The 23,063-nt window shown below is 37.2% G+C and overlaps 2 protein-coding genes across 7 annotated transcripts in view; one reads left to right on the forward strand and one right to left on the reverse strand.

Moving 5' to 3' along the window:
* The first annotated feature begins 430 nt into the window (after positions 1 to 430).
* Positions 431 to 18,266, forward strand: prune2 (prune homolog 2 with BCH domain). Of its 6 annotated transcripts, none has more exons than XM_084415202.1 (13): positions 440 to 560; positions 1,375 to 1,525; positions 1,740 to 1,816; positions 2,537 to 2,737; positions 2,810 to 2,986; positions 5,403 to 5,505; positions 7,231 to 7,362; positions 7,498 to 7,584; positions 10,699 to 10,797; positions 11,338 to 11,376; positions 11,483 to 11,527; positions 13,947 to 13,994; positions 15,963 to 18,266. In XM_084415202.1, exons 3-13 carry the CDS (start codon positions 1,762 to 1,764, stop codon positions 15,988 to 15,990), a joined length of 1,014 nt encoding a protein of 337 aa, XP_084271328.1. In that variant the 5' UTR covers positions 440 to 560; positions 1,375 to 1,525; positions 1,740 to 1,761; the 3' UTR covers positions 15,991 to 18,266. The 6 variants fall into 6 exon arrangements, with proteins under 6 accessions (XP_084271327.1, XP_084271330.1, XP_084271328.1 ...); XM_084415199.1 differs by having other exon boundaries at positions 1,375 to 1,490; XM_084415200.1 differs by lacking the exon at positions 440 to 560 and adding an exon at positions 950 to 1,297 and having other exon boundaries at positions 1,375 to 1,490.
* A 1,380-nt stretch (positions 18,267 to 19,646) lies between these two features.
* Positions 19,647 to 23,063, reverse strand: part of pcsk5a (proprotein convertase subtilisin/kexin type 5a) — a gene marked incomplete at its 5' end in the record, with an annotated part of 53,580 nt that continues 50,163 nt past the window's right edge. The window contains 3 exons of the mRNA XM_084415196.1: positions 19,647 to 21,188; positions 22,063 to 22,258; positions 22,351 to 22,451. Of these exons, the coding sequence (XP_084271322.1) occupies positions 20,716 to 21,188; positions 22,063 to 22,258; positions 22,351 to 22,451 (770 nt within the window). The 3' untranslated portion in view covers positions 19,647 to 20,715. The remainder of the gene's footprint in view (positions 21,189 to 22,062; positions 22,259 to 22,350; positions 22,452 to 23,063) is intronic.

Here is a 23,063-nt window from a genome sequence, read left to right on the forward strand (position 1 = left end):
GTCACAGATCTCAAGCCTTTGTGTTGTGGTGGAACGGGAGATTCACATCATAGATGTGCAGTCAACAAATCTGCAGCAACTGTGCAATGCTGTCATGTCAATATAAACCAAAATCTCTGAGTAGATTCAGTTTATTTTATGAATCTGATCCCACTCACATGTGACTCAACAGCTGCTCTAATGGGCTTTGTGAAAAACTCCATCTCTCACAGACAGACTCATTAATGTTCATTCATCCTCAGACACACCTCTCTTTACTCATCTGCACAGTCAGACTCACTCACAATTCACTTGTACAGTCAGAGCCCATCAGCTTAATTTCACCTCACTGCAGTGTACTGTGCTGTGATGAGTCTCACTCATTTGTATCTCAAGCTCAGGGCGGAGAGAACAGCCTCACGCTCTTGTTTGGTGCTTGAGAGGGTCACATGACCACAAAATGGTGGAGGCTCTCAGCAGTGGGTGAACAGAGCATCCCTGACAGTGAGAGAGAGATACAGGCACACATCCATGATCTGAAACGCAGGGCAGGAAAAAAAAACTGTGCCTCAGCTGTGGTGGTGAGTGTATTGTGGGTGATTATATCAGGCATGTTGTTATTTGAAACCTTGAGTGTTGAGATGGGAAGGGAAAGAGGGAGGGACGGGCATTTGTTTGTGATGCATCAGTGTTTGGTGACGGAAGAGGCTTAGCATCAGCATCCTTTATGATGCAAGACATGGGCAGCTGCTTTTGTTTGTGCATGGATCATAAATGAATGTTTGTCATGTTTAATACAAACACGTTTTATTGTAATGAGGTTTCAGCTTATAAGCACAGTTGACCTACTTTTGCCATTATTCAAATTCATGGCTCTGCATGTACGGCTCATTTATTTGCCTGTGTGTGTGTGTGTGTGTGATTGCCTGTTTGTAAATGTAAATGTGTGTGGACACTGACGCGGAAGAGTGATTCACAAAGAAGAGGGGAGAGAGAGCAGGGTAGAAAGGGTTGGTGATGATGATGATGATGATGACATAACGCCCGCCCACTTTTCCTGTTTCCTGCTGTGGAGGATGGAAAAATAGATGGATTGAGCCAAAGTCTTGATGAAAGGAGAGATCAACAGACATTTCCACTTTCACTCTCGTCTCTCTCAACACACATTCTCTGTCTGAGAACTGGCAACCATCTGGCAGCTTATTGTAGACACTCCCGCGAGATAGGCTTCTCTTCTCATGTGGCTGTGTGTCCATGCATATATTTACACATGAATTCACACTGCTTCTAAATTCCAAATAGGAATGGTAAAAGGATGGTACGGAGAGTTTTTTAGAGCAGATACATTTATAGAGACTAGTTCTGTTAAGTGAGTTTGTTTGCTGTGCATTGCAGCTGCAGCAGATGCAAGACTGCTATTACAACATATTGAAGAGCGACAACATTTCCGGATTCACAGTATTAAGTCATCTACTTTGCTGGAGACTAATTTGAAACAGCTCTCTGTGTCTGTGAGTCCTTGTTTGTAGCTCCAATTTTAACAAGGGTGTGTTAAAACTGTAAAATTTAATACAGGATAGTTTATTATTATTATTATTATTGAGTTGTTGTTGTTGTTGTTGCTGTTGTTGTTTTATTTTATTTTAACTTTAAATTAAGGCCTATTTATTTATTAATGTATCTATTTATTTTTATTATTATAGTTTCCTGCATTGATAAGTGATAATGATCTCTCGTTGTTATGTGTGTGTTTCTCATAGTTCCCTTTCTGGCGATGTGGGGATGGACCTGACTCATGAACGAAAGATGAGCTTTGAAGGTGCAGAGAGTAGACCAGGTAAGACTGCTAAATACTGACACTTATAGAATCTGCCCGAAGATATAAGTAGACTGAATACATTTAAAAAGATTCACAGAACAGTGGATCGGTTATAAATCAGAGGTGTAAAGTAACATTCTCTTCTTCTGTTCATCTTGTTAGGCTTAACATGATTTCAATCATAACAACTCTCTGAATAGTTTTGGCATTTTATTGAATTTGGCAATGTTAATGTATCTGGTCTTGGCGGACTAGATCTGCTATGCTGCTGCTGCTTTTGATTATTGCTGCTGCAGAGCAAGTATGGACTTGCTACTGCCAATAGATACACAGACACACTGCATAAATAGACTTATAGATAAATGCTGTAGCAGATATAGGCAGGTGGAGCTGGGGGAGGTGTAGGGTTTCAAAGGAACTCTGATAGCGCAATGCAAGACTTGCTAACAGCAAACAATGAAGCAGACTATTTAAATGCAGAGCAAGAAATGTTATTGGCTGCAGGATCAGTAGAGGCCAATCAGCTTGTGCCATGCGGTAATTATGTGTGGACCTATCAGCATGTGCCCTCTAGAGTTTCATAAATGAAATAGATAATTACTCAAGTAGGACAAGTTCTGAATCATTGTAGGCCCTGGAACACTATTCAAATAAGCCAATCTGAAACAGTGTACAGAACCATGTGTAATGCTGGATCATTTTATAAATGTTAATTGATTGTCTGTTAATTTCCACTAGCTCCGCCCACCTCCCTGCCCCTACAGGGCCAAGGGGGTGTGGCCTCTCAGAGGAAAAAGCTGTCCGCTCCTCGTATTAGTCTATCATTGGACCAAAGTGAGGATGACCTGTTTGACACACCAGATGACCTCGACATCAATGTTGATGATCTGGACACACCTGATGAAGCAGATTATACTGACCATGAAATAGACTGGGAAGGTTGGACATAAACACTTGTAAATAATTGTTTATTATTAAAAAGAGAGTACTAATACACAGTATTTTTTTCAGAGCCTCAAGCATCCCAGAGAGATTCAGTAAAAGAAACAGCTGAGCCCATTCCCACATACAGTGCTGAAGAAGAGCGGCAGGATTCCAAACTCTGGAGAACTGTCATCATTGGAGAGCAAGAGCACCGCATCAACATGAAGAGCATTGAACCCTACCAAAAAGTCATATCCCATGGAGGTACGTTAAAGGAATATTTCCAGGAAAATTTAAGGAGTTTTCTGTCTGAATTTTGCAGTATTTATTATAAATGATTAATCTGTGCACATATTTTTTTAAATTAATGTGCCCTCATATTCTTTAATCAAAAAACATGTCCGCCCTTTTGCAATGACATATTTTTATTCATCTGATGAAGTGTTCACCAGCATGAGGGTGGGCCAATAACCTAGACCCAACAATTCCGATTTGTCAGCATGAAACGGAAGTTGCGATAGCCTTTTCTTCCCTATTGAGCATTGTTTAATGCCACAGCCCACCTGAGTATTGTTGCTGACAATGTCTATCCGTTTATGACCAGGTGCTAAATATAAAGCAAGGAGACAGTGATTAGCACTGAGAATAATTCAGACTTTTTTCTCAGTTTTCAAAAACAAAAGAGAATGTATTTACAGTATAGCCTTACAATGGAAGTCAATGGAATATTAAAAGTAAAAATGTGAAGCTCCTATTTTTCATCAGGGTGTGTCCAGTCCTGCTCCTGGAGGGCCACTGTCCTGCAGAGTTTAGCTCCAACCCCAATTAAACACACCTGAAACAGCTAATCAAGCTCTTAATAGGCATACTAGAAACTTCCAGGCAGGTGTGTTAAGGCAAGTTGGAGCTAAACTGTGCAGGACAGCTGCCCTCCAGGACCGAGTTTGGACACCAAACTTGATATTTGATATTTGAGCTGTAATGCCTAAATCTTCCAATTAAGGATTAAATTTGGTCAGAAATGATGGTAAAGAGATTCTATCAAATCATGAGTAATGTTTGAAAGTTATGGTTAAGTGGTTATATTTTTAAGCATTTAAATGTATTTGTGGTCATGTATGCTTACCCGATATATGTAAATATATGTAATCTATATAATTATAACAGCAGACTGGTGCAGCAGCACACTGGTGAAATATCTTGAGGTGAATTTAAAGTACACTTAGCATACTTTTAAAAAGAGTAGGCTATTATTACACGGAAACAATATACTTTAAAATAATATACTTTAGTGCAAATTAAATGTAATGTTTTTGCACTCTTAGTTAAGTTGGATACTAACCATCTAGAACCATCTAGTTAGATGTTATTGACAATTAAATGCAATTAGTTAAACATAACTGATTTTTGACCCACTAAAGGACTTCAGCATGTTTATATGTAATTTCATAATTCTGTTGTCTTTGAAATATGGTAAAAGCATATTGTTGAATGTATTGACAAGCGTTTATTGTGTATTAATAGAAAGATAATTTCTATTGAAACGTCATGTATTTAAATATAATTGTAATTACACATTTGTAATGATGTTGTAGTTTAGTACATTTAAAATATATGAACAGTTACCGGTACATCAATCAAATACTTAATTTCAAAATAAGTGTACTTCTTTAAAGCATGACAACAGACTTTTAAATGTGCACTTTTTAAAAGTGTACTTAAATGTGTTAAGAAAAATAGTCATGAAAGTGCATTCTCTTTAAAGCTACACTGCATAATTTTTTACGTTGATTCTTAGCAAAAAAAAAAACCACTTCAACACTTTCAAAATGATATGTGCTCATTCATGTGTAATTACTTCCACCAACTAATCAAGTATTCTCGTAAGCGTAGAATCTGCCATTCAGAATACATATGAGCGAGTCGCTCGAATGGCGGTAGCCATTGCGCCTCCATCTTGTAAAAACATTAGCCAAAGATGGACATACCTGGAAATTCAAGCTTCGTTTTCAAGTTTCACGTTTTTACACTCAGTGGCACTGTGACGAATGCGAGGGGGAGATTACTCGCGACTGCCTGCAGATCTCTGACTCTAATTAATCTATTAATCTAGTACAATATACAGAATAACGATAGCTCTGATACTTTACTAAGATTAGCTTGCATTCGTTTGGGAACCTGATTGCTGATGTAAGCAATGAAATGGTACCAAAATAATGAAAACGTAAAACTATTATTCGTTTTACATAGAGGTCATAACCAACATGTTAACTGACTAAATAACTAAATGCAATTTGTAATAGTTTTCTAAAGTAACCTCATCACTTGAAGGAAAACTCATGGACAAAGTCAAACTGGAAGCCATGTTAATCTTGGAATAATACGGCCACAGTAGGAGTTAAAACGCCCTCGGAATGGGAGGGGCTAGAAAGTAATATTCAGTTGGTAGTCATATACAATTTCACCGATAGATGGGAGAAAATCTTACACAGTGTAGCTTTAAGTATGCTTTTATTTTGTCAATATTATATCACCTGCAAGTACAGTTTTTAATTATATTTGAAATACACTACTTAGTGCACATTTATTACAATTTAGCCCACTTTGGGTAACCTGTAATATGCCTTTAAATTGTGTTGAGCAATTAATATTATGAAATATATTTAATATTTACCCACAGGCTACTATAGCAATGGTGCAAATGCCATCATTGTGTTTGCTGCATGCTTCCTCCCTGACAGTGACAGAGAGGACTATCACGAGATCATGGAAAACCTCTTTCTGTGAGTTCAGTCTGATATGAGCCAATCAGTTGCCCTGATGTCAAAATATCTTACAAGGCTCGTTAATCCTATAATATAATAGAGGGTATGCATTGACGTCACTTTCCCTCAGCCGTACTAAGTGGCAAAACATCCTGCAACACGACTGGATTTAATAGAGGAAACTGCGAAAACGGCAGTAAAACAATTGAATATCTTCTTAAATTTAAGGCAGTTGGACTAAAGCAAAGCCTGTGAATGCTTTATCTGTTAGACAACACTATAAATACGTTATTTATTAGGTAGATCTAAATCCAGATGACCATCTATCTATCTATCTATCTATCTATCTATCTATCTATCTATCTATCTATCTATCTATCTATCTATCTATCTATCTATCTATCTATCTATCTATCTATCTATCTATCTATCTATCTATCTATCTATCTATCTATCTATCTATCTACCCTTGTAATATCGGTCTCTCAGCATTGCGTCAAGTATGACGCTATGGTGAAACAACTTTCTCCAAGAATACTGTGTATTAGCATTCGGATTCGCATTTAAATTTAACATTTAATCATTTAGCAAACGCTTTTATCCTAAGTGAATTGCAAATGTTGAGAACAATAGGAACAATCAAACCAATAATAGAGCAACAATAGGCTATGTAAGTGCTGTGACTAGTCCCAGTTAGTCTAGCACAGCCGTTTCTTGAAAATCACGCCTCGCTGAAACTTATGAAGCGATCATTTAGAATGATAACTGTAAAATAAATCCATTTTCTCGTATGGCAAGGGATTGGTTTATATTGGTAGATCTAAAAGATGCAGATTTCCATACACCTCGTCACAGGTGCTTTCTAGGATTTGAATTCAAAGGAGTTGCTTATCAGTTTACAGTCCTTCCTTTCGGCCTATCTTTGCCCCCCCCCCGCCCCACCCCCACCCGCACCCGCACATTCACAAAGTGCACAAATGCTGTTCTCTCCGCTCTGTGTCTGAGCTGAGTGCGCATTCTGAATTATTTGAACGATTGGCTGCTCATGGCTCTCTCGGAGAGTGCGCTGGCTGAGCAATCAAAAAAGAATGCTCATCAAGCACCTTCAGTGTTTTGGGCTGCCCTCTGTTTATATGCATATCCGCCCCTAATTCGCGTGCTTGAAAGCAGTATTCTAGGAGAAAGGTTTTTCCCCATATCATCATCAATGACGCAATGTCTCGTTCCCTCATTCCAGGGAACCAAGGTTACATCCAACTAACATCCAACAAACATCCAACCATCCCTATTTGTAGAACACAATGCTCATCATAATGGGTGTTTTTTTTTAAACGCTGACAAAATTTTTACAGCTATGCAGAATGTAAATGGTAAATATTTAATTGATGAGTTGTCAAAACAATGTATAAGCTAGGGTATAATTTTTCCGAATTGCAGTAATCTATTTGCTTCTCTTTTTTTTAGCTTTCGGCAGTATGTAAAGAGATAGCTCAGATTTCTTGTTAAATCTATTTGTACAGTCAACCGCAAAGCTCTTTCCCATTTTAAAAGTGTTTTGTATGTTTTTCACGGCATTTAAGCTGAACACAATGCTGCCACTTTTTTTTGCCACTCAGGGTGTAACCGCAGTGACTCCCACCTACTGTGACGTCATGTGCATACCCTCCATAGAATAATCCTAGAATATAATAATATTACATGTTTTGAGAACAAATCACTAAATGAATGTGAATTACTCTTCAGGTATGTTATCAGTACACTAGAGCTCATGGTAGCAGAGGACTACATGATCATCTATCTGAATGGAGCCACTCCACACCGGAGGATGCCTGGCCTCAACTGGCTTAAGAGATGTTACCAGATGATTGACAGGAGGTATATATAATATGCCTTACTTATCACTATTCTGCCTATTTACAGTATGTTAAATATATTAAAATGTGCAATGCACAATATACAGTATATTAAAAATGATGACTTATTTTTGTTTTGTTTTTTACACTTTTTCAGGCTTAGAAAGAACTTGAAATCTTTCATTATTGTTCACCCATCATGGTTCATTAGGACAATTCTAGCCATCACAAAGCCATTTATCAGGTATGTTGACTGGCAATTTTTGGTTTTGTTATAGTTTTTTAGTATTGGTCAATAGTTTAGATACACTCGACAGAATACGTTTCTCATTATCTTAAAAACCTTATCATCTGAAGGTTAATGCTTAAATGCTTGAAAGTAGTTTTGTAGACAAATAAAAACTACCTTAAGATTTAAAAAAGCAGATTAATAGCATGGATGCATTGCATTGATCAAAGATGATAGCAAAGACATTTACAATGTTAAAATATTTATTTCAAATAAATGCTGTTCTTTTGTACTTTCTATTCATCAAAGAATTCTGGAAAAAAATTATAATTGTTTCCACAAATATATTGAGCAAAATAACTTGCTAATAAGAAATGTTTATTGTGCACCAATCAACACATTAGAATGATTTCTGATGGATCATGATTCGTGTGACACTGGAGACTGGAGTAATGACTGCTGAAAATTCAGCTTTGCTATCGTAGAAATAAATTACATTTTTAAATATATTAAAATAGAAAATAGTTATTTTAAATAATAATATACAGTACTGGTCAGAATTATTTGCCCCCTTGGCAAATATGATCAAAGATCATAAAAAAAAAAAAAAATCTGCACTGTTAATCCTTTTGATATTTTATATATATATATATATATATATATATATATAGACGGGCCGGTCTGAGTATTTCACAATCTGCTCAGTTACTGGGATTTTCACGCACAACCATTTCTAGGGTTTACAAAGAATGGTGTGAAAAGGGAAAAACATCCAGTATGCGGCAGTCCTGTGGGTGAAAATGCCTTGTTGATGCTAGAGGTCAGAGGAGAATGGGCCGACTGATTCAAGCTGATAGAAGAGCAACTTTAACTGAAATAACCACTCGTTACAACCGAGGTATGCAGCAAAGCATTTGTGAAGCCACAACACGCACAACCTTGAGGCGGATGGGCTACAACAGCAGAAGACCCCACCGGGTACCACTCATCTCCACTACAAATAGGAAAAATGAGGCTACAATTTGCACGAGCTCACCAAAATTGGACAGTTGAAGACTGGAAAAATGTTGCCTGGTCTGATGAGTCTTGATTTCTGTTGAGACATTCAGATGGTAGAGTCAGAATTTGGCGTAAACAGAATGAGAACATGGATCCATCATGCCTTGTTACCACTGTGCAGGCTGGTGGTGGTGGTGTAATGGTGTGGGGGATGTTTTCTTGACACACTTTAGGCCCCTTAGTGCCAATTGGGCATCGTTTAAATGCCACGGCCTACCTGAGCATTGTTTCTGACCATGTCCATCCCTTTATGACCACCATGTACCCATCCTCTGATGGCTACTTCCAGCAGGATAATGCACCATGTCACAAAGCTCGAATCATTTCAAATTGGTTTCTTGAACATGACAATGAGTTCACTGTACTAAAATGGCCCCCACAGTCACCAGATCTCAACCCAATAGAGCATCTTTGGGATGTGGTGGAACGGGAGCTTCGTGCCCTGGATGTGCATCCCACAAATCTCCATCAACTGCAAGATGATAACCAATCAATATGGGCCAACATTTCTAAAGAATGCTTTCAGCACCTTGTTGAATCAATGCCACGTAGAATTAAGGCAGTTCTGAAGGCGAAAGGGGGTCAAACACAGTATTAGTATGGTGTTCCTAATAATCCTTTAGGTGAGTGTATATATATATATATATAAAATATATATATATATATATATATAAATATATATAAAATGTATATATATAAAAAATCTAACCTTTCATTGAAGTAAAATAATTGAAAGTGGGGGGAAAATCACATTATGAAATAAATGTTTTTCTCCAAAACACGTTGGGAACAATTATTTGCCCCCTTTTATTAAATACTTTTTGCAACCTCCTTTTTCCAAGATAACACCTCTGAGTTTTCTTCTATAATGCCTGATGAGTTTGGAGAACACCTGACAAGAGATCAGAGACCATTCCTCCATACAGAATCTCTCCAGATCCTTCAGATTCCCAGATCCATGTTGGTGCTTCTTCTCTTCAGTTCAGCTCACTCATTTTCTATAGGGTTCAGGTCTGGGGACTGGGATGGCCATTGCAGATGCTTGGTTTTGTGCTCAGTGACCCATTTTTGTTTTGATGTTTGTTTTTGGATTACTGTCCTGTTGGAAGATCCAAACATGGTCCATTATAAGATTTCTAGCACAGGCTGTCAGGTTTAGATTTTTAATATCTGTTGGTATTTGATCGAATCCATGATGCCATGTATTTGAACAAGATGTCCAGGACCTCTGGCAGAAAATTAGGCCCACAGCATTAAAGATACAGCAGAGTATTTCATTTTATACATTGGGTAATTTTTATCCCTGTGTGTTCACCAAACCCATCTTAAGTGTTTGCTGCCAAAAAAGCTAATCTAACCATAGAACCCGTCCCGTTTGAAGATCCAGTAGTGTCAGTTACTTTTCAAACGTTCTATGGATAGATGAGCAAACACTTAACATTGGATCTTCCAGCATATTCAGTTGTCACGACTGGATCCACCTGATGAGTGGAGTGAACTGAAGAGAAGAAGCACCAACATGGAGCTGGGAATCTGAAGGATCTGGAGATATTCTGTATGAAGGAATGGTCTCTGATCTCTTGTCAGGTGTTCTCCAAACTCATCAGGCATTATAGGAGAAAACTCAGAGCTGTTATATTGGCAAAAGGAGATTGCAAAATTTATTTAATAAAAGGGTGCCAATATTTGTGGCCAATGTGTTTTGGAGAAAAACATTTATTTCATAATGTGATTTTCCCAGCACTTTCAATTCTTTTACTTCAATGAAAGGTTTATTTTTTTACAACCATTTTTGATCATTTACCAGGGGTGCCATTTATTCTGACCACAACTGTACATGGGTATGCCTAATTGTTACCGAAGCAACCCATTCAGATGGTTTGTTTATGTCTGAACACAAAAATCGTATTTGATCACTTGCAATTAAAAGTGTGGACAGTCTACCTGAGAAGATCTGATTTGAGAAAAAAATCTGATTTGCCTGCAGTCTGAACATAGTCGTAGTGTACAAAATATTGGCTTTGGAGACAAAAACAAACAAAATAAAATGGATTCATAAATGTTTTCCAGCTCAAAGTTCAGCAGTAAGATAAAGTATGTGAACAGCTTAGCTGAACTGGAGGAGCTCATCCCAATGGAGTACGTCCACATACCCGAGTGCATCATCAGGTGAGCAAGTATCAAAGAGCGACATGTTTAACTGTCTTTCATTAAATGAATGCCAATTTATTTTGGGCACTGAACTACACAATGGGAGAAGGTAAACGGAGGGATCATCATGACACTGATCAGCAGCACACATAGATTGTGAGAGCGAGACAATCGCTGACAGATGTAGCTGCTGAAGAGGTGTTGAGTATGTTTATGAGAATCTGCACAGGAGTTGTGATTCTATAATTTAAAACCTGTGAAGACACGTTTCTATGGGAACAGACATTTCAAACGCTGGGGTGAAGAGTAACATTATAAGATTGATCTGTTTTACTAGGAGTTACCAACCTTTTTTCTGCCAAACCCCTGAAATCTAACAATCTAATAATGTAATAAATACTGTATGAAATGATTGTCCATTTTTTATATTTATTTAATATATTTATTTAAAATATATTTAATATATTTATATATTATATATTCTACTTTTTTTTATTTAAAGAAAGTAAAAAATATAACTGAGCTAAAATATAAATGAATTAATTTCTGCATCTCTAGACTGGATGAGGAGTTACGGGAAGCATCGGAGAGCTCTACGTGAGTATTAGATAATTTTTTTTGAGGTTTTTGACTATTTTTGTCAAGCCATCATACAGTGCACTAGCTATATAATGAAATGTATCTTTTTCATTTCTTTATGAAGAATCAGCAGCTTTCTCCAAGGAAGTGAGATTCCACAAGGATCTATGTAAGATTTCTAAATTATTTTAGTAAACAGTCATATTAGCATATTGTGTTTTTTAAAGTCAACATGAAATAGCAACAAACATTTTACATCCTGGTCCTACTGTGCAAAAAAATAAAAAAATAAAAACATCTCAGGTTATGACTGTAACCATGGTTTCTTGAAAAGGGGAACGAGACTCGACGTTTGAATTGACGCTATGGGTAACGCCATCAGCGTGACCGTTGTCTGAAGCACGTGTGCAAGCACAACAATTTAATTGGCCGACGACAGTCAATGACATCCCTTTACTCTATGGAGAGACGTACTTAGCCGGAGTCAGATGCGTCAATCATTCAAGGCGCTTCCGATGCCTCATAGCTGTCAAGTTGTAATATTCCCTCGGCCAACACTCAAGCTCTTACGCTCCGACAAGGAAAGTCCCAGCCTCTACAGCCTTCTTCCCTTCCTTGTGGGCCAGGCGTAGCCACATGCGGCTCAAGAACAGAGCTATAGGTTTAGCCAAGTCAATTTCTCTTGCATGACACCGCTTCTAGGGAATACTGGCCCAGGGAGAACATTTTAAAATGCGACATTGGCCTACCACTACCTCAAGGAGAGCACATATGGGGGTCACACCTAGAATAATTATTCATCAGCTTCATAACATAGTACTCCAACCCATAGGGAGCCACAGGGGAGCTTCAGCTCTACCATCACCGCACAATTGGGGGAATTTGCAAAGAAAATGGGGCACTTGCAAAGGTGCCGATAACAAGAAGGGATGCTAGAAGGCAATTTAACTCTACTTGATAGGTTCTAAGGGATCGGTTAGGGCTCCAACATGGAGTGGAGGACCCTACTTTAAAACCCCAACAGCAGCGGAGGTTTCTACTCAACACTTAACCCCGAAGAGCAGCCTACCAAAGGGAGCCTGCTAAGCGCTTGCTACAACCATCGATACTGCTGCCCTTCTAGAAGGGAGCCACCAGGGACTATCCTACTTCCTATCCTATCCTACTAGGCAGCTCAATCCTTCTAACACACTCTTCTAGGACCTGCTATAGCTCGTACTTGATTCAGTCAGCAATAGCCATAGTGACAAGAACAATATAATATATAGTAATGGAGGAAGGAAGAGAAGGAGAAGGGATTTGACTTTTCCTCAGTGATTCTGACCTGTTTACCAAATCGCTTTCTTTCAATCATTTCCCTGAGATCTTGTCTCAGCATCCCGCCTCCTCTGTGCTCTACTCCTCAAAGGAGGAGGAGCACGAGTGACCACACTCTCCCTCTGGCCCTGTCTCCAGTCCTTAGACTGTGATGGACCAGGACCCTCAGAGATCCTAGGCGAAGATTTAGATTGGGCCGGATGTACTTCCTGAAAACTACAGACCCAATCTAGTTGTGGTGCGGACCATTACCTCCAGAAACTCCTTGTATGCTGGGCTGATAGGCTGAGAGGGCTCACTAAAAGCGATATATTTACCTTCTTCAACCACATCCACCTCATCCTGGCTGGATTGTGCCAGCAACATGCTGTCTGCTGGATCCGAAGACTCAAGAGAAAGCACATCCTGATAGAGAAGATCGCTCGAGCCAGTGACCGAGGAACATGAGAGGGACATACCATTCTCAAATTCCTCTGCCAGCTTGAGCTTCCTCATTTTAAATCTCTCACAATGAGCGCATTCAGCTTCCCCGAGATCTTAACGCATGTTCTCCTCACCTAAACACTCAACGCACAAGTTGTGTTTGTCTTCAGGTTTAAAAAACCTGAGACACAGAGGCACACATTTCCTGAAATGCTTGTTCGAGTGCTTATCCATGACAAATTTCTTTACACTCGCTAACACAAACAAAGGTTCCTGAAGACAGAAAAGCTAATTACATACATTGCAAGTGCCCTCTTACACTCAAGGGCGCTCAGGTAGTGAATTCATGGACTGTTGTTGGCCAATACATTTTTTGTGTTGGCAAACGTACTTCAGACACCGATCACGCTGATAGTATATCCCCATAGCATTGATTCAGATGAAGTGTTGAGTTCACCTTTGTAAGGGAACTCTCATTTTCTGCTGACATCACCAACATTATGCAGGCTATTGGTTCACGTTAATAACTAAATTGCTATGCAGCCATTTTTTAAACAATGCAAATAATTAACACAATAATTGACTGTGGTTTAGTATTAATGCAGTGAAGATTATGGCAATATATATATAAAACAAAATGTTGACAGCACAGGTGGTAATGTGTAATGTGAGCGCCTTTATAACCCAGAGCAAACTCCCATTCAGTTCTTGACAATTTTCCCTAATACAATAAATTCTTAAAGGCACAATATGTAAGTTTCACCAGTAGAGGCCAATAACAAAGGCTTAGCTTGATGAGACTATGAATGAGCGTGGAATCATAGGAGTTGTTGTCTTCACCTTCACAGCCGATGGAAAGCAATCCAACAGGAATCAGGCAGAAATTATTTTCATGGGTGAGCTAATGTATTACATTTTTATTAACATTACTGTAGGATGAAGCAGGGCAGGGCAGAAAGCATGGGATATTTTACGTTACTGTTTGTATTATGCTTATATGCCGCAGTCGGCCACTGCCACTCCTTTCGTCTTATGCTTATTTTACGATTAAAGTTATGTTTAAAGTCCGCCTCCTTCCCTGAACTTGTACTCTGTTACAGTTACATTTGATCAATTAAATTCACATTATTTGCGGGATAACACAGTATTTTTTTCAAAACAATTATACTAAAAATACATTTGAGTGTGTTGAAAGTTGCGTTAGCTCGATGGTTGCGTCGATGAGACAGTTAAAGCACATTGCAGTGAGCTAGAACGATATTAGAATATCATATGAATAAAAGCTGGATGTCTTTTGTTGCTAAATGGCATGCAATTAAAATAAAGCTCTTTCTGTGTTAGCCACTTGACAAAATAGCATTAGCTCTGTCTGATTTCGGAGCTGCGGAGGTTGCATTTGTCGGCTGCATACGTCATTGGGGCTGCTTCATTTCAGTAAACTGACCACTACATTCCAAAGTCATTATGAAATTACAGCAATTTACACTTCACTAGCAATAAAAGTACATTTTATAATGGTTACTGTTATGAAATAAGACGTTCTTTATAATGTATGCGGCCAACAAATGTGACCTATTGTCTTTGAGGCATGGTACAAACATGTTACTCACGGTAAATCAAGAAAACAAGATTCAAACAATAAGACTAACCGTGTTAAGCTATACAACTATGATTAGTTTTCTGTTGATAAAGGTATCCAAACAGCTCACCTGTCTAATAAAACACAATACAGTATATTAACGTGTCTTTGGTGTTTCAGTGGTTTTTGCGGATATCAAGGATAGCACGGATATGACGTCACAATGACGTCACGATTGGGCCGTTACACACTGGTTGAAATAGCTGATTTCCCTGGATTTAAACATTGATTTTACAAGAGTAAAAAAAGAATCAAGAGTACAAGAGTCAACAAAATATATAACATTGTTTTTGTGGATATTTTTGTGGATACTTACATATTGTGCCTTTAAAGGGTTAGTTCTCCCAAAAATTTTAATTATGTTTTACTCACCCTCATGTCGTTCCAAACCTTTAAGACATTCGTTCATCTGAAGTCAAATGAAGATATTTTTTTATGAAATCTGAGAGATTTCTGTTCCTCCATTGACAGTCTATGCCACTACCACTTTGACGCATCAAAAAGTTTATAAAGAGATTGTAAAACTAATCCATATGAATTGAGCGGTTTAGTCCGAGACACAATCACTTTATATGATGAACAGATTTAATTTAGGATTTTATTCATTTATAAACGTTCATCAAAGCACACATCAGGTGTGGTAAATGGAAGTTCAAGCACGCTTGCTTGACGTGCGAGAACTAATGAGGTTCATTCTAGTGTTACGCAGCACGTTTGAGCTTTTTCAAGAACCAATGAGGTTTGTTCTCGCTTGTTCGGTTGTACTTCTGTTTATTTTCACTGATCAATGTTTATGTCATTCAAAGCCTAAATTAAATCTGTTCATCATAAGAAACGATCGTGTCAAAATTTGGACTAAACCTCTCTATTCATATGGATTAGTTTTACGATCTCTTGTGGTAGTTGTGTAGACTGTCAATGGAGGTACAAAAATTCCTCAGATTTCATTAAAAATATCTTCAGTTCTGTTCTGAAGATGAACAAAAGTCTTACAGGTTTGGAACGAGGGTGAGTAATTGATGACGGAATTAGATTTTTTTTTGGTTGAACTATAACCCCACATTCATCTAAATGTTTTTACTTGGAAATGTCATATTACAGAAGTAAAATGTTATATGAATGCTGTTTCATGTAAACTTTAAATTATATAATTTTTTTTTTTGAAATAATACTAAATAATGATATAAATAATAATAATGATATCACTTTTTTATATCTGTTGCAGAGCTCAACCCAATGTGAGCAGTTCATAAGAGTCGTTGGCTGAGGGTGCAAGAACAATATGTCTGTAAAGGTTTTGAGTATTTCAAATTGTAATGATTGCACGCTAATATGGATGCAATAATCACTTATAATAAGAGAAAAGGGTATTTTTGTTAGCTCGCAGTGCTGGGATGATTAAAGCAGCACCACATATTCTTAAAAACAAATCACCTCATATATAATAATTCTTCTCACATTTGAATTTGCACCACAGAACAGTAGCTTAAACCAGCTCAATGCTTTAAACCTTCTTTGTCTCCTATCGTCTTGCAAAAGTTTCTCTTGTTACTTGAATTATGCATGAGAGGCATTTTAGCAATAATATCATGTTGTACTTTTCCCCTTTAGGCTCATCATTTTCACAGTCAGTTATTTTTCTAATTGGAGCATGTATAAAAGGCAAAATAGGCCAAGAATCATGCCATTTCAGTTGCTGTGTATCAATATTAATGCATGCAAGATTATTCTAAACACAAAGACAATGCGTAGCATCATGTTAGCACCAATGCTAACTCTTTACCCTCTCATGCTAAATTGATGACTTGGGGACATAGAAGATAGAAGATAGAAGAGACTAGAGTTACTTATTTCCATGGTCAGAAACAGTACCAGTCAGGTTTGATTTTAAACTTAGCCTCATATCAATTTATGTATCAGTTCAAAACCAGCAGAGATAAATCATTTGTAGTTCTTAAATGTGAAGTGTATTATGTTAAAATGCTTTCTCTATTACATTGAAGGGTTAGTTCACCCAAAAATTAAAACTTGTCATCAATTACTAATTTAAATGGAATCTGGGAGCTTTCTGTCCCTCCATTGACAGCTACACAACTACCACTTTGAAGCTGCAAAAAGTTCATAAAGAGATTGTAAAACTAATCCATATGAATCGAGCAGTTTAGTCCAAATTTTCTGAAGAGACACGGTCGCTTTATAAAATGAACAAGTTTAATTTAGTTCACAAATAAACAGAAGCTCAACCGTACAAGCTTGAACGAAAGTCTTACAGGTTTGGAACGACATGAGAGAGTAATTAATGAAATTTTTTTGGGGGGGTTGGGGGTTTGAACTAACCCTTTAAGCCCTTCATAGGTTGACTCTGTGAACAATGAAGCATAAAGACTTTTGTGGCTCTTTCACAAAATTGTTTCATAATAGTTTTTGCTGTCAAACATGTCTGGCTCAACCAATTACGTGAATTTCTTTGAACAATAGTGGATATTGCCACAAGAGGTGGCCTCAGAACGTTTGCGAAACCCGGTGTTTGCTAATATAAACATGATAGAGTTCAACAGTGCTCACTTTTTCAGCGTCCTTGGGTCCAGAAGTATTTTTCCAAATCATTTTTCCTATAGGGATTTAAAAAAAGTTATAAGTCACAAACCAAACTCATCAGCTAAGAGATGAATCATAACATTACAAACTTTGATTTGAAGCGAAAAAGTATTTGAAATTTCTTCAAAAAGACACAGTTACAAGACTGTGTGTCTTTTAAGGCTTTAATGAGAGAGAACTACATTGTCACAAAGCAATGTGAATTAAATAATCAAATAAAAAATGTATATTTACACACACACATACATGTGTAGGTCGAAATCAAGTTATTTTTCCTATTCTGTTTGGTACCACTAGGGGTGCCGTAATGACACACTTCACCTTTAAGAATCATAAGCCATGTAGTAATGCGTTAGTCGTTCTTGTGCTCAAAGCACTAAAATCAGTCCTAGATGTTTCAGAACTTTGATGTCTTATTGAGTGTTTGCCATGTATAAAGGTAAAAATAGTTGCCACAATCAAAGGTCTGTCAAATCCTAAGAGCATGCTGTTTCAGAGGTTTTCACTTTCATTGTGACTGCTCTGTCTACTTTCGAACACCTCTTGTATCAGTGTGTAAGAGTGTATGTGTATAGGTTTGTATTTTGGTGTGTGATTGTTTGTGAATGTGTTTATATGCTGTTAGGTACCAAGTTCTTCCTGCTAACAGGTTTGGAAACTAAAATAAAGGGACTTAAAAAGATTGCTGTCAAGCACAGTATTTAAATGAAGTGTGCAAGTGTGTGTGTGTGAATATTTGAGAGACATTATGTGTGTGATTGTATCACTGCATGTGTCCCTGGTTGTTGATATGTGATCCTTTTAGACTGAAATTCTATCTAAGAATATAAATATGAACTTTGATCCAGAGGCCTTCTCCAGCAGAGCATATTGAGATTGAGATGTATGTCATATTGCAGAGTTATATCAATAAATTTAATTAATATCTGAACAGTTGTGTGGTACTATTTTATGTACTATTTTGTTAAAGTTTTATGTTCAAGGAATAATACACACACACACACACACACACACAAACACAAAATTCTAGCATCAGTTTGTTCAATGAATAACAAGTAAAATCTGATCTGTTTCTCTCACAAATCTATCAAATGGCTTCAGACGATTTGGAGTCTTAGAAAGTGCACGAGTCTTGGACTATTTTTATCGTACTTTTGTGATAGCCATGATTGCCACGCACATTTGTCTTGGAACATTTAATGTTCACAGTTAACCTAACCCTAATTTAATTTTAATCTTGGCAACCACCCTTACCTTACCACATTGGCACATAATGTATCTGTTGAAATCTGGATGAAAAAGTGACTTGAATTTTGACTTGATTATTCTGAATGAAACAAAATTAAATTTTCAGATGCCCGCACCCTAAGAAAATTTAGTAAAAATAGTGTTAATACGAAGATTTTTTTAACCATATATTGAATTACGCTTCGCATTGTATTGTGTTTTAGGGTTAAAGGAAATGTGTGTAAACTTATAATCACGTTGAGTTGTTTTTCAGTACAGATCCTCCAACGCTATCTCAGGACCAGTGAGTACGAGGTGGCTTCGTACGAATTTTCTAAACTCCAGTGATGGGTAGGTTTAGGGGCGGGGTCAGGGGTAGGTCATTCATACAAATTCATACGAATTGGGCAACTCGTCAAATATATACGATTTAGCAAAAATCAGACGAATTCGTACGAGTGAGGTCGTATAAATTCATACGAATTAGCCACCTCATAAAATTCGTTGAATTGCCATGAGATCGGGTTGGATCCTCCTCCTCTCCCATTGGTATCGCTCCCTTGAGAAGCACACAAAGAGTTTTATTGTTCCAGATCCTCTTAAACTACGACGACAGTGTTACGGTGTTAAAATTAGTTTTCATTGACTTTTAGTTTGTTTCTCAGTGTTTCCTGATTTCCTTGGTTACTAAGTATGTTTTCATTGGTTGTCGTGGTTATTTATTTTTTCATTGATTTTCACCTGTTCCTTATTAGATCATTAGTTTTCTCAGTATATTTAGTCCTCAGTGTCTGATATTCTTTGTCTGGTGTTTATTGTACTTTGCACAGTTACGTCGCCTATTTTGTTTGTGGATTGTTGCCTTTTGTATTGTATAAGTATCACAGAAATTAGATTCGCCAGGCTTATTGTCTTCTTCCTCATCCTGGATTGTGTGACAATAATGTCCTGGCAGAAAATTACCGGGACTTTCTTTTTTAAATATTTTTTTCTTACAGTGCAATTTGTCAATCACATACAAATATAAATATTTCCTCTGATATTACTTGATTAGTAATTTGTGCAAAGCATAATACAATTTGGCTTAATACTTTTTGAGTAGTTCGGTATGCTGAAAAAAATGTAACCAGAGAGACAATCAAACATCTTGTGGTAGAATCTAATTTGGATAATTTAAATGCAGTAGGTCAAAAATTATTGACTGTACTTGGAATAGTAAATTAACACATACCATTGTTATACTTTTATTAAAATTTACAGTTGACACACTTTCACAACAAAAAATTACCATAAGACAAAGTCTTCTGGTAAAAAACAAAACAAAAAACCCACCTCATTTGTACTTCTGCTACTAGCAAAAGGATCTGTTGACTTAATGCACACGTTCCAAAAAGTAAGTAAATAAATAAATCCCTCACACATGTAGAACGAAAAAAAAAAAAGACCAAAGAGACAAACCTCAGCTATCTTCATAAAAGATGAAAAATGATTGTAAAAAAAGACAAGAAGCTAAAAGGACCAACTACCGCATAAAATCTTTAAGTCCCCCTGTGGTGAAAACCAAGTTTTTAAAGTTGTTTATATGTCTATGTGGTGTTTTTAATGTGCTTTAAGACAAACCATGTGCAAATACGTAAGTCAACACCATTGCTGAGTATTTGCACTTTAAAACTGCAGTGAACCAAAGACGTGGTTTGAAATCGCTGGTGTTTCTGACGTCACAAACTACCTTGTAACCAATCACGTCAACGTGTGATCGTCAACGAGTGGATCTCTGGAAGCGGGGCTAATTTGCATATTCATAGAACTGTGTATACTTAATGAGGAAAGGGTGTAAAGTTACATTCAAGCCATTTTAAGGCATGAAGACATTTTTTTAAGAAAAAAAAAAAACGTTTAAATATGTAATTTTGGTGATCAAAGATGAGTTTCAAGGGATACAATTATTGACTACAGGGGGACTTTAAACTACAATTTGTGATTGCCATTTTATCATCCTACACAATATATTACTATTCACATGAGTTCAGAACTTTGCTGAACTCTACAGAACTTTTTAAATATAATTTTCAAACACAATGTTGCTATTGCATGCTAAGTGACAATTTTCAGTAACCCTGCAGAATAATTTTTTGTTTAAACAGATGAAGGTGTTATCGGTAGTTGTAGCTCTCATCGTCATATTCTAACTCATCTTCCTGCTCGTCTCCCAGTTGCCCGTATCTGAATTTACGATAAACAGTGCCGTCCTGCCCCATGTACACAATATCTTCATCTTCATCATCTTCATCGTCATCATCCTGAGTCCCCTTCTGATCACCAAGGTCCACTAGCTGTGACTCACGGAAAAGTCCAGAACTAGAGCTTGCTTGACCACCGAAGGCAGAGGTGGATGATGATGTGTAGTAGCCGTCTTTGCCGCCACCATGGCCCAGTTTTTCATACCCACGTGGGATAGCGGTCTCTGGCATGGGTCGTTTGGAAAGGGAACGCTTAATGAGGATGATTACGGAGATTGAGGCAAAGACAAGCAGGATGGAGGTGGTGATAAAGAGTGGCAGGTTTCCTGTATACTCTTCTTCCTCATGGTTCCGAAAGGCAAAGTTAGTGCTGAGGACACACTCACCTTAAACAGAGATGAAATATTGGTTTTAGTGTCTGACACAACAAATAAACCAAGACAGGACAACTATTTTTAAGTTACTAACTATTTTAGTATTAAAGGAACATTAATAGGAGCCATCCCCGGCTCATTGTAAAAACATAACTGAAATTTCTGCTAAATATTATGTTACTTCATGCTTCATGTTTTGCAGCGCTTTCAAAGTGGAATGTTCAGTGAAGGCCCTAAAAGCACGATCAGTTATGTTCAATCAATGTAAATCTGGCAGGGTTTTATTACATTTACTGTTACGTATCCTAAACCTAACCAAGCATGATAAAAAAAATTATAAAAAAAACATGATCGCTGAAGCAACTATACAATTAGCTTGTTTCTATAAGACTCTGAGCTCTTTTCTTGTGACTTTTTTTTTTATCATAAGTCTTTTTTTCGTATTTCACAGAACTCGTATTAGTGTATAGTGGTGTGCCAGGTGAGCTAGTTTGCAATATCAGCAAAGCCATGCATACGGAGCTGGGTCAAGTTCTGCAAATTTAAAAATGTTTTAGTTTACAAATGATGGGCTATGGTAAAAATGCTTTGAGGTAATTGAGCAAGGAACTGAAAATCACAAGAAGTCTTTATTAATCAGTAATCTGCCCCTGTAATCATAATTGGTATGAAAAGGAATAAAAGTTGTTGGTGTTTCACTGCCACTAGTGTTCCTTTTAGCTATGTGAGCTAAGTATATGAATTGGTAAGCTTATGGAGTTTTGCAAAAATGTAGGTAGAGGCACATTTTCCTACAAGACTTTGTTGTTGTTGTTTTTTTGTCATTGATGAACCTGTTAGCAGCCTACTGGTAATATTTTGAAATGTCACTTTTAAGTTCAAATACCTCTAGTTTCAGTACAGTTACAGCACTCTTGCTGAACTGGGGCTGTGTCTTCCTGTTCTGTGTTGGTGCAGCAGGGCAGACAGCGCCCCCCTACTGTCAGGATGAACTGTGCCGGACAGATGGTGCAGTTATAATGCCCAGGACCTTTACATTCCAAACAGGATTCATCACATGATTCACAGTTATAGCCCTGCTCCTGTAGAGAGATAACAAGAGCTATCAGGTGACCACATTCATAAAAATATTAAAGTAGAATGCGTGTTAGACTGCACTAGAACAGAAGTTTACCTCAGACTTAACGTATTCTCCTGTGATGCAGGGCGACTCGCAAGCACCCTCTGTGAGTGTATAACCTGGGTGACATGACTCACAATCCTCAACACTCTTGCCTGTCAATCGAAAGGACATCCCAGTATTTTAGGCTTGAATTATTGAATAATTCACGGTTAAATATAGAATTTAATGTGAAATGTCCTTTTTTTGTTTGTTAAAATGCTTTCTCATATCCCAGGTACATACACATATATGCCACTCACAAGTTGAAGAAAGAAACATTGTGGCTCTGTGTTGATTTCAAAACATTGCTCTTTTTGCTTTGAGTTGGTGTGAGGCATACTTTTATTATGGAAATAATATTCAGTTTGCTTTGGAGTATATTCTATTATTGTTAAAAATGCACGTTAATCGCAATTAAATGAAACTTGTTATAGTTTAAATTTATATTAAAGACAATTAGTTGAAATTTAAGAGTTAAGAGTGATATTTGACATACGACTTTCATAATTACGTCAATTTAATTTGGCTAAAGTGTACAGCTGAATGTACTGACAAGCATTTATGCTAAACAAAAATGTTATGTTGTTTCTAATATTGTATGTCATGTATTAAAATGTATTTGAAATTACACATTTGTAATGATGAAGTTGCAATTTAGTGCATTTAGGATATATTTAGGATACATTTAAGATATGTAATATTGAATAACACACTACAGTTAAAAT

The sequence above is a fragment of the Rutilus rutilus genome (genome assembly GCF_951802725.1).
Source record: "Rutilus rutilus genome assembly, chromosome: 7".
Classification (NCBI taxonomy): Eukaryota; Metazoa; Chordata; class Actinopteri; order Cypriniformes; family Leuciscidae; genus Rutilus; species Rutilus rutilus.

What these genes read in the sequence shown, in the direction of transcription:
- prune2 (XM_084415201.1), top strand. Translation starts at nt 1,762, where the DNA reads ATGGACCTGACTCATGAACGAAAGATGAGCTTTGAAGGTGCAGAGAGT. An exon ending in CCATGAAATAGACTGGGAAG is followed by an intron (nt 2,738 to 2,809) that starts GTTGGACATAAA and finishes TATTTTTTTCAG; the next exon opens with AGCCTCAAGCATCCCAGAGA. An exon ending in ATACCCGAGTGCATCATCAG is followed by an intron (nt 10,798 to 11,337) that starts GTGAGCAAGTAT and finishes CTGCATCTCTAG; the next exon opens with ACTGGATGAGGAGTTACGGG.